Source organism: Pomacea canaliculata, linkage group LG3, assembly GCF_003073045.1.
Source record: "Pomacea canaliculata isolate SZHN2017 linkage group LG3, ASM307304v1, whole genome shotgun sequence".
NCBI lineage: Eukaryota > Metazoa > Mollusca > Gastropoda > Architaenioglossa > Ampullariidae > Pomacea > Pomacea canaliculata.
Window position 1 is genome coordinate 24,192,289 of NC_037592.1, and position 12,566 is coordinate 24,204,854.

General features: G+C 36.2%; 1 protein-coding gene across 1 annotated transcript; it reads right to left on the minus strand.

Moving 5' to 3' along the window:
* Positions 1-1,178: 1,178 nt before the first annotated feature.
* LOC112559811 (ubiquitin-protein ligase E3A-like) lies at positions 1,179-12,481 on the minus strand. The gene is made up of 11 exons (XM_025231241.1): positions 12,299-12,481; positions 10,214-10,258; positions 9,200-9,639; positions 7,488-8,737; positions 6,425-6,569; positions 5,858-6,063; positions 5,248-5,415; positions 4,780-4,935; positions 4,527-4,600; positions 3,557-3,700; positions 1,179-2,574 (listed from the first exon to the last, which is right to left on the minus strand). Exons 1-11 carry the CDS (start codon positions 12,346-12,348, stop codon positions 2,454-2,456), a joined length of 2,799 nt encoding a protein of 932 aa, XP_025087026.1. The 5' UTR covers positions 12,349-12,481; the 3' UTR covers positions 1,179-2,453.
* Positions 12,482-12,566: the final 85 nt, after the last annotated feature.

The following is a 12,566-nucleotide window of genomic DNA, read 5'->3' on the forward strand; positions in this document are numbered from 1 at the left end:
AATGCATACTTACAAATCCACTGGTCATAACAGTTCAAATTTTTCCATTTCAAAACAAAACCAAAAAACCCATAAATCTTTTTAAGAGGCATTCTACTTTCTATCACTTTTATCTTCAACCCTAAGCTTGTACCACCAAATACAAATATTTTGAAGGAAACCATTTTTTTGGTTAAGATAACAACCTTGACTTTGTTTAGTTTACCAGCAACTTTAATGTTCAGACACTTCACAGTGAAGAATGCTTCTCTCATTAATTCAAACCTATTTTCACTCAAATGACAAAAAGTTATATACAATAAAAATTTTAATAATACACAAAAACCCAACAGCCATCGTTCAATACTGATCCCCAGGCAGCTTCCAAATGTTTCCTTCTATACTTGCACCTTTATTAATTTAAATTTGAAAAATGTATCAATAAATCATCTTTAGTCTGTTGCCACTTGTAAAAGGCAAAATATATAACTTTGGAATACACTTAAATGTTGCTGGTGAATGTGCACATTACTTTAGGTGCATAATAATCCTCTATATATTTTAATGATGTACTGATGATCTGTTAACTTTTGCTGTGAACTTCATTTTGTAATGTGTGATTCTTCTGCTACCTTAGGGTTTAAATGTGCTTCATTAAATCAAACAATAAATTTTTTATTTTAAATACGCTCAGTGATAGGAACATGCCAGTTTTGATTTGTTGCTTCTATAAACATCAAATGTTTACAAAAACTTCTCATCATAGATACCAGATAGGAGACTGAAATAATAAATTCTGGCTAAAACCACAGAAAAGCTATGTCTGCCACAGAGTACTATTATACAATCAAGTACACATTCATATACATACATGCACACATATACACATGCATGCATGCACACAAACACACAGTCATTCTTACACATAAAAGATCAAGTTTATGGTTGTATCATTCTATCTATGGCACTGGGTAGAGAGAGAGAAAAGGCCATTGAACTTTTGACTCCTCATATTGTCAAGAATAAAAGTCATTCTGCAAACATTAAAATTACTGACAATATAGAGATTCAACACAAATACAATTCACACAAAAATACAAATAAAGAAATAATGAAAAAAATAGTACTGGGATAAAACACTTTCATTCTGCATGGGCAATGCTATTCATGCAAAACAAGAATCTAAAAAAGGCTATTTCTTTATATCAAAGAATTTTATCGCCAAATGTCCCATAGGAATGAGGAAATTCTTTTGCATGAAAAGTAAACAGAAATCCACAATATGGTAAAAGAAACTTGGTATATAATGATAAAGGAAAGTTGTATTATGCAGGTAGAAACTGTCCCTATTAAGCCTTGCACAATCTGTTGGTATTCACCAGACTTTTTATTCTTTTTGGTACCAACTTTACAGCAGGCATCTCACAACAGGTATGTAGTTCATATCACACAAAAAAACCTGTCAAGAATAAGAACAATTCAACCAAGTTTTCATGCTCTCGACTGCTACCTGAAACATTAAAGTAACTTTCATTCAGAAGGTTGCCATTTTATGTGGATAAAAATGATAGACTACCAAAATTCTTGAACTTCTTAACTAAATAATTCTGAACTATCAGTAAAACTAATGGATAACGGGTAATGACACAGAAACTGCTTTGCTCACCCTCTCATGTTAAAATTGAATGGTACAGAGTACTTTTGATTGACTTTCACACCCTGCTTTCACTTTAACAGTCCTCACTAGTGTTACAACAAAGATTTTAACAAAGACAAAGACAAAATAACTTCAAGAGATTTTTTTATGAGGACACGGCTTTCTTCACGCTACTTGTAAATCTTTGTGAGCATCAGTTGTTAGTGTTTGTAAGGAAAAGGTGGGGTTGGGATCCTTGCAACAACTAGTTTTACAAACCACACAGGAAACACATTATACCTAACTGGTCACACAACTCATTATATGCCCTTCTTGTCCTTGTAGCTTACAGTCTAATGTAATTCTTGCAAAACAACCAAACATTTAAAAAGCCAAATGAACAAATGCCATAGCAATTAAAAAATATACACAGAAGCATGCCATGAAATACAGGTCAAGTTTATTTCATTTTCTCATGAAAAGAACAATGACAGAAAGGATCCATTTTAAACGTTCATTACCTAGAACCACTCTTTCTCTAATGTTCAGCATAGCAGCTACACAAGTTCATCCATATCCAGGCCAAAGTACCTACGTCTAAACCTACAACATTGCAGTCAATCACAGTTAAGTTCCATGGCTTTGCCTTGAAAAGACCTTTTCGCTTGTTCCACTTGGACTATGCATGCAGAATGACTGATGTGTGTACAAAGGCAGCTTCTTTTCTCCTTCCTTTAACAGCAGTTCAGATCACAGGCTGTTGCAAAAGTTGCACAAACCTGACATGATGCAGTCTGACTCATTCTCATGCTGGAACAAATGGAGAGTAATGGCTAAATCACAACATGCCAAAGCCCTTAGCGTAGTTAATGGCCTTTAGAAGCCTCTCCTTCAGTTTCTCTTTTGTGGCATAGTCTGGCAAGAGTAGCACATTGAAGCATGTATGGGAAGTAGGCAGCCTGCAAAGACAGGAGACAAGTTGATATTATGACAGGGGAAACAACTTTTGAGTCCCTTCTAAAAACCCATTTTCCTTCTGTCCTACTGCTAAAGCATAAACATTTTCTTTCTTTTTTTTAATAATTTAAGAAAATATCTGTCAGCATGACTGTCCAAGACATATAATCTGGAAAATTCATTGAATCCTGGTATAGATAATAAAAAAATACAATGTGTAGTTGCAAGAATGATATCAGATGATTTTTTATTTTATTTTAGAAGCATCCCAAAAATAAGACTGTTTTGTGCTCATAATTAATCCAGATTAGAAAATTATGGCCAACCACACATGCATGCCTCAATAAAGGGATTTTCAGGGGGGCAGGTTATGGAATCTGAGTAACAACTTTTCAACCAAGAAAAATTCATTTCATGCACATGATTACCTGATGACAAAAGAAAATTTATTGGCAAAGCTATCTTTCTCTCTCTAATCTTGACCATCTAGTCTGGAACCCCCTACTTTTTCTATGATTTAGATACTGCTAACTGCTTCATCCACCTCCCAAAATCTTTCAAAAATGCCCTGTTCCAATCTATCTAATGATACCCCCAACCCCTCCTTTACACACACACCTATCACATAATTAATTTTTTTGCTAATTGTTGTGCACATCTGAACATATGGGCTAATCAGATGACAGAAATGTCTGAGTGCAAAATAATTTTTGTTTTTTTTGCCCAGCACGATTGTATGGTCCGACTGCATGGACAGAATTGTTTTGAGTGGGTTTTTTTTTTTTTACTTTTTTTGTAAAATGCCACGATCTCCCCCAAATCAGGAATGATAGCATGTAAATCTTTATTATTAATATTACATACCATCATGCATAGATAGAAAGGATGCTGCAAAAAATAAACTTCATAAAAAGCAAGGGGTGGGACAACTGTTAAAATACATCAAAGTATGGAAAGATAAAGGCCAATAACAATAAAGCCTACTTGTCAGAGTCTGGCCCATTGCGCGCAACAATGAATTTAAGCTTTGACAGGCCACCAACAGGCACACGGTCTGAGCCAGTAGTAAACTGCAACAACTTTTTCTTGTCCTCTTCACTGAACTCATGTACAATATCCCAGAAATTCCTGGCGACAAAAAATGCATGATGTATAGTTACAAGCAATTCTTGTCCTTAATCCATTTCTACACAACTGGCCAAACTAAGTTTGCGACCATGTGTAACAGCTTCACCACACAGGCATGTGGTAGTTATATGTTCTTTCCTTCAACACAAGACAAATGATCTATTCATGGGCTTCCAAAGTACCTGTAATATTATTACATAAATGCTGTTCATAACCACTCAGTCAATATGAGTTGGTGCACACACATATATTTATATATATATCCAACTCAAAGAGTTCCTCAATCAATCCACAATAGTGCATATAGGTATATAAAATCCAGTTCTGAATCAGTCATAAAAAGTTACGATGGTATGCCCTAAACCAAACTTCTATGACAGATGCAAAAGCTAGGCATTGAGACATCTAGCTCCACGTACTATTTTATGATACAACGGCTGGGTACTGAAACATTTACTATCAACATCATTAAACAGGAAATTTCTCTCACAAAACTTGCTAACATCCCCGTTCATGGCTTTTCTCTCACCTCTCAATATTTCTCCCTCCTCCTGTAAAATTCTTATTTATATCATACAATGAAACTGATGTCATTCAAGCTCCTTCATTCTAACACCGTGAACTCAAAATCCTGGCCAAGCTGTGGCTAGGTAGAAAGGCACTTTAGTAATTCTACTAACTGGCAGCTTCATTAATGCATGGCACACAATTGTCTCTCTTTACCCCTAGCCAAGAATGTTTTATTACAGCAATAACTAAATTTTGCAGGACAATAACTTTTCTTTTAAATACTAGTACCACAAAGCAAGAAAGATAAGGCAAATACCTGACTGTAGGGGAATCCGCTGTGAATCCACCATCATAATCAGTGGCAGTCTCCAAGGCATGGAAATCAAATTCCTGGCAAAATAAAGCAGTTTGTGTATAACAGCTTTTTTCTAAAAGAACAGCAACACCAAAGCTTTCACAAGAAAAAAACAAACAAACAAACAAAAAAAACCCGAAAAAAACAAACAATTTCTAAACAGGTTTTTTATACATACACACACACAAGCAAATTCAAATATTCAATTACATACCTTGCTCCCACATACCAGCATCTCCACCTCATCTGGACGGAAAAGCATTTTGAGTGGACTTTCATTTGTCACCATCATAAAACCTCTCTTGAAGGCTCGAAACTGACATTCAACTGACTTGTTTAGAATAAAGTCAGCATACAGATCCACAAATTCCTGTTAACAGATTTCACTTTTAAGTTATTACATTTTATCACTGTAAAAGAAAATGATAAGAACTGCCACTTCTTTTTTTAAACACCTACCTACATTTGAAAAAAAACCTACATAAAGTTCAACTCAATTTATTTATATGCTCAAGAACGTTAGGGTCAGCATACACGCCAAAAAACATTCTTCATGTGGCTAGCAGGAAACTACTGTTTTCTTTTACCTTTTCTTTTTTTGAGGAAAAAAAATTCACACTGAAGACAGGAAAGACAAAAAAGTGTTTAATGAAGCTATTAGTGTATTTTGTCATAAACTGACCTCTCTATTTTCACATGTCACTGTGATATCTTCACCACCTTCTTTAAGATCATGGATCCCACTAGACCCAAAGACATCCAAAAAGCCAATCCGAAAAGTTTGCATGAATACATCCTCAAAATCTCCACCATCATAATCCAACATCTGCTGCAGGCTGCTGGCCAGAGTCTATAGGACAAAAATCATTATCATCATCATCATCCATCATCACTCTTCATAATAATTTGATAATATAATTTTTGTCATCTTTCTTGCTCCCATCACTTGATTCAATGCTACTATGAGCATTTGTATCCTGATATCCATATAACCAGCTCCCTTACATTATGGGCTAATAAAACATCTAATCATATAGTCTAACAGTTTAAATTATAGAACGTCTATCAAATACCATGTTTTAAAAAAGTTAGATAACCAAATAAATTCTTCAAAAATATAAATTATCACTTCTTGCATAAAATCAGATCTATATACATTTCTAATACCTAATATCTGACATGTTTTCACTTAGTCATTGAGTGGTATTCAACTACTGAACTTTTACTGACATCACATAAAATAATGAAGGGAATAAAGCCCTTGCATAAAATCTTTTGAGACAAAAACTTACAGGATCAACATCAAAGAGATCCTGGAAGACACCTTTCTTTCCAAGAAGCTTGCGGTAGACAACCATTGGAAGGTGGATGTCTAAGATGCAGCTATTGTAAATGGCCAGACCCAGGACAATCCCTATCAATGTGAACTGCCCTTCATTTTCAAAGGACATGTGATTGAACCAGAATTGTCTTGTATTTTCATTGTAAATGAACATACCTAGAGCGGAAAGAAAAAGAGTTAACCTGAATTATTTAAAGTGAAATCTATGTTTTATATTGCATTTCGTGCAGTTTGGCAGAGAGCTATATGACCAACAATACATATATATAATTTCAATAAAGCAGAAAACTAGATAATGTCAAAAAACAGCTTTGTAAGTTTTTAAGTATAAATTAATGTTAAGCTAAATCTCTGTTGGTATAGGGCTACTCAGCATTATAATTACCCACACAAAATAAATTTCCCTCAACGTAAGCTTATGAAAACAGTAGTGACTACTTTTTGAAGTGTGCATGGCTTGTAGGGATGGGAGGTACTCTTAGCCAGTCAGAGCATGATAAAGTAAAGAATCATTTACCAATATCAGGATTGAATAGTTCCTCCACAATCAGCTGGAAGAATTCCTTTGAAACACCCCCTTCATCCAAGCCCTGTTCGCCTTCAAATTCTACAAACAGTTGCTTTTTCAGATCACCAGGATTGTCCATAGCAACCATCTCCAGCTATCATACACCAAAGAAAAATATGAGAAAAATGTTTAAAAGTTGTTATGCAAAATCCCACAATCATATACAATTAAATTTTTTTTAAATACTGTTGCTGTAACAAATACCCAGCCACACACACATATATATTTTGAGAGTTTCAATATTCTTTGACATTCTACTGAAGACACCATAGCAACTTATTTGGAGTTCAACCAAATGATGTTAATGTCCTTCTGTAAAACTGCCATGAATTTATTTTTTTCTTTAAGAAATTTTTTCTCTGGACTTCTCTTCCTTTTCTAATTTCCTGGATCCCAGACTGAGGTTAAATTGATTTCAGTAAAAGATATGAAGAATCTGAATTTTCCTAAGTGAATGTAGTCTAAGTTTTCTCTGATTTATAATCACACTGGAAAAGAGGTATCTTTAGTGATATTTTCAAAAAATACTATTGGGGCAACATGAAATTAAAAGTTTGATACTTGGATCATCTATTCCAGTAGAGAAATGTACTTTATCTGACATAAATCACATGGATATGTGATTATCAATAATCAAGAAAAAATGCTATACTGTGTAAAGTATGATCCATTATGATCATTTAGCAGGGTCTTGATTGGTCTGCAATCTTGAACATGTTATTGTGATTCAGCAGTTACGACACATACAGTGAGCAAGGGCGTACTTTCTTCTATAAATCATCTTAGTCATTAAGGGGAACTAAATCCTGTAAGCAAAAATGATCTTCAAAGTTTACTAAGTTAATTATCTTCATGCATTCTATATTTCTTATGTAAGTCTTTATAACATTTGTTCTACTTGGAATGATCTGCCTAGATTGAGTTTAGTTTATTTGTCTATTTGGTACTCTTTCTCAATGTTTTCACTCATTCCATGTACACAGATAATAAAATAAAAGCATGCAATTCTCACATTTAGAAGTGCATCATCCACAACATGATCCCTTCTGACTCGGATGCGGAGGTATGGCATAGGTGGACCACCATGCACAATGGTTTGCAGTAGAGAAGTGCGTCTCTCATGCAACATGCGAATGCGGTTGTCAAAATACATGCACATGTGCTTTGAGGCTGTAGTTAACACAAAGTTGTGAGTGATGAAGGAAAACTTGTTATCTGGCTCTGCTCGATAGTAGGCATAGTCTGTGCTGATGTCAATGTGTTCATTAAGAGGATCATTGATAAATTCCTCAAAGGATATCAAAGGTTTCCGCACATCAATTTGATTTATTTTAAGTTCTTTTCCAAGAGGATTTTCTCGGGGCTGTGATTGTTCTTTAGGTTCTATGCCCATAGCACCTTGCAATGCATCATGCAATAAATCTGCCTCATTCGAGTGCCTCTCCTCTTCCAGTAGTTCAAGACTGTCTACCTGCCCACCAAAGAGACTCGCATAGTAAACTATCTTCATCACACAGCAAGCATCAACAATGGCATCATCATCGTTGAGGTGAAAGCTGCGGCCCCATCGTCCTTCATTGTTGACTATACGCACTGTAATGAGCTGCTGCAGCGATTGCAGTATAATTGTCAACCTCTTCTCACCATACATTGACAAGATCTGTGCTAATCTTGCCTGTCCTTTTAGTGGCATGAGAGCCAGGGCCTTACAGAATGATGGAAAAGCCGTTTCAAGGTACTCAGGGCTGTGCAGGTTGGGAAACTCTAGCACAATGACAAAAATATTTAAAAAATTACGATCCTTCTCCAAGGACCGGTGGTACTTGAAGTCCATTTGAATGGTATAAGACAAGGACTTTAAGGCATTGATCAGAGCTGCTTGGAATGGCTGCTCTGGGATGCTCATTAGTGCATCGTACACTCTTCTCAAAGAGGCTAAGTCCACTGAAAGTAGGCAGGCAGTATTCTGTCTCTCTGAATCTCCTTGTGCTGCATCTTCCTTCTGGGCACACCTTTCTTGGGTGGGCAATTGATCTACATGCATAGGTTCTGCTTCCGTATCATCAAAGTCCTTGTCAGGATCCACTGAGGAAGATTCACAGATTTTGACTGAACAGGTTGGAAAACTCCGCATCAGAAACTCAGGACTGCTGAACACAATGCCAATTATATGAATAAGGTGGTTCCAGCTTCCACTTCTCTGGCCTCTTTGTATTGACTCCATCACTTTGCCTTCATCAAGGTATTTTATCTCATGGGTGTCTGTAAGTAACAAGAACACCACATTTTATGACTGAGTGTAAACCCTGATGATGTTCCTATGCTAGCGTAACCAATTTTAATCAAGTAAAATTATGTCACAACAGGAAACAGAAATCCTAAAGCTCCAGTTTTGCACTTCTTTTTGTGTCTAGTGATTTATTATCTAGTAAAGACAAATACAACAATGTAATTAAACTGAGGTGGGCATGAACTAAAAATGAAAAGGCAAGATGCATGCTTAATACAGCAAAACATGAGAAGAGTATGTTATCACTTGCTTATTTAGCCACCAAATGTCTAAATAAAAATTAAAGACCCCACCCCCACAACAGATGATTTTTCTTTAGTATCACCTTTTATGATACAAACCTTGAATGACTATTACAGATCCCATGTTTCAAAACGGCTAAATTAAACCCCTAATATCCCTCTACCCGTGCAGTTCTTTCTTCTTTAACTCACCACCATGCTGATCTATGCTGCTCTGACTGGAACAGGAGGATGATGGAGTACTGCTGTTAGTGGGTGATGGCAATTTTGCCTTGGCACCACCTGTTCCTGTAATGTTTTCTGTTCCATGTTCTCCATCTTTGCTGTCCTGTAGGTTGCCACTACTCCTGCAAGAACTGGTGCCTGCACCATCAGCAGGTGTTAGGGCTGCCTGGTTTCCTGCAGTCTCCTGAACAGGATATTTGGCGTATTTTTTAGGAATGCCATCGCAGAGCCTTGCTCTGTCTTTGGACAGCTTTACAGCCTGCAGGGCCAATTGATTGCGATCCACAGACTTAAAGGAAAAGTCTGGGCAGGAGGCACAGCATCTGTTATCACAGCTGGAGTTACCACAGCCATCAGTAAGCTGATAGTAATAGTTCTCAATGAGTTGTCGGGCTGCTGCTCGCTTCCTAACTCAACCAAAGTTTCAACGAAAAAAAAAAAAAAAAGCAAACTTTAATTAGTGCAAATATCATTATGTTTCTAAAAGGTGTACATGTCAAAGTTTTAAAGAATTAATTTGCTCTCATAGTTTTTTTTATTTAAATGAAGGCACTGTAGTCTTTGTTCAGCCTCTTTTCTTCAGTACTCTCATGTGTTCATTTTGATAAAAAAGATCTGGAAATCAAGATCCAGAAATAATGTACGTAGGTATTTATATAAATGCAGACCTTTTATATCTTAAATCAAGATGATTTTAATAAGATCTCCAAGTACTATGCCACATTGGAGGTACCCACACTGTGGAAATGGTGTGCATAAACTAATCATCATGTTAGAGGCATTTCAAAACTACTTTTAACAATTACAAGCAAAATTCGAAGATCAAAGTACTCTCTTGATGGCTGTTCTGAACTTTCTTGAAAATTATTTTCTTTAAAAATATTAGTTGGCATTTTCGCAACTGTTGGTAATCTCTGCATAGAAATCTCAAATGAAAAGCTTAAAGTTTTCAGGTGTGAGAACATACACAGCAAAACTTACATTTCGTCTTGGTCTGAACTGGAACTTGCAACAGCACGAACACCACTGAAAAACCAAAAAAGTCTTTTACAACTGAACTTTTATACACGATACCATGTCTCTTCAGATTCATACAGGCATGAAGCATAGTCACTGCCCTCATGAGATATCAGGTGATTCTTCTGTCAAAAGTGATGCAATGCAAGATGGTCTGGTTTGGCCATGTCACCTGGCATGATATTCTATGGAAGACCATCATTATTCACTAAAATAAAATGTACTAGTCATACCATGCAAGACCTGATCTCTGCTGCTCACCATAGACCTAGAGCAGTGACGTTTTCTCATCTGCTATGTTTAACCAGTTGTTCCCCCTGACAGTACCAGTGGATGAGATTAACCACTTATTAGCTGGTACCATCCAAGGGATGAATGAACAATCAATTATATCTAATTTATATCTAATTATATAATTTAATATTTACATGAATGCTGTAGACACCAAGTTATCTGTACAGACAAAAAAAAAATGTCAAAAGACCACCCAGTCACAGATACAAAAAGATTCAATTGTGTATTTCAGGGATGCCCAACCTACGGCCCACAGGCCATATCCGGCCCGCGACACGGTGCCGTCCGGCCCGCGAAGCTTCTGCCCACAGTACAGGAAATCGGCATGTTAGTAATAAAGAAAACCTAAGGGAAAAAAAAACGAAAAACAAAGGAAGAAGAAGTATTTATCCCTACGTAGGGGCGTCTCTCAATCTTTCAATGGATTTCATTCTAGATTTTCGTCTTGGGAGGAAACCAATGTTTGAGAACGAGGGACGCCGCATTCCACAGGGGATTAGTGATCTTTTGATTGATTAATATTTGAATCAGTCGTTAAAGAGATTGAAAATACAGACTCCTTGCTTTCTAGCAAGGTATTAAACAATGGGGTTCTGATAAGGAAGCAATACCGAAACAGCGTTTGAATTTCGTCATTTTCCTGTGGAAAACTGGACGGATCGCCTTGGGGTACCTCGATTAAAATGTATTTTCAGACAATTTCTAACTTTTATTTTAACAAGACAACTTCAAATATCTCACTAATTACTACAAAATTAATGGTAAGTACAACTTGCTTCTAATAAAAATGGTATCTGTTCTATGTTTTTTTTCTTTTTTGTATTTTTGCGGTGAAGTGGCCCGCGACACGGCTGTCCGAAACGGATATGGCCCGCAAGGCCGAAAAAGGTTGGGCATCACTGGTGTATTTCATGATCTTTAGCCTCTATTTTCTATGTCAAAAAGTAAGTTTCATTAAGAAAGAGAAAGAATGAGCAGTGTATATTTATACAGGCGGTCCTCAACTTAAGACGTTGGTCCGTTCCGTCACATCACGTCGTAAACCGATTTTCGCTGTAAGTCGGAACATACGTACTTACTGTACATAAATTCACAAAATCAAAAACACACACATGCACACATGAGAGAGAATGATGTAGCAGCAAGCTAAAATGGCATACAATGCGACTGGGGTGATGCTGTCCTCCTCGGTCCCTAGCCGCGTAACCGTGTATTCTTGTGCACAGAAATAAGTCAAAATACAGTAAATGGGAGATGTGTCATAACCACGAAACATCGTAACTCGGGACTGACGTAAACCGAGGACCGCCTGTGCATAAATATGTATATGCATAAAAGTGAACATAAATTTTATTGTTAATATTGTACTACTCTTTTCCTCTGAATTTTTTTGTTTGTTTGTTTTTTTAAGTATTTTTCCATTCTCAAAAAATCTAGTTCATTTAAAAAAAAACTCCTTTTTTTGTGACTAAAAAGTGGTTTATCATATAATAGTTCATTTCCTGGCATCACGAAGGCTTTTTCATATCCAAGTTTGTACATGTACATAAGTTACAATCATAATTTTTGTTCCTCACTCTTTCAAGCAATTGTTATTACGATGAATGAGTTATTCTGTGGTTACACCTCATAATGCGTCGTTTATTTTAGTTTATTAATTAAAAACGTTTTTCAACAGACTTTCCCTAAGATGGGCAAGACTGCGTTTACAAATCAGCTGACATAGCCTTCCTAGTAACAACTATATTTACTCACCCTGCGGTTTCTTCTCCGCGATGTAAACTTCCTTGATCAGAGGAATTCATGCGAAACAATGTTAAATAGTTTTGTCTGAACTTATATATTCCACGCCCTACTCCTAAACAGAAGCAAAAGCATTAGCTTCGTTAACAAGAAGGATCCCAGCTAGGTACCGCCATCTTTGTTTGGAGAGAATGTCTCTCATTCACGAGATTTTCAAACAAAAGCTTTTCACTTTTAATACTATAGTTCTATGTCATCGTGGTTATTTTGCTTTACATGT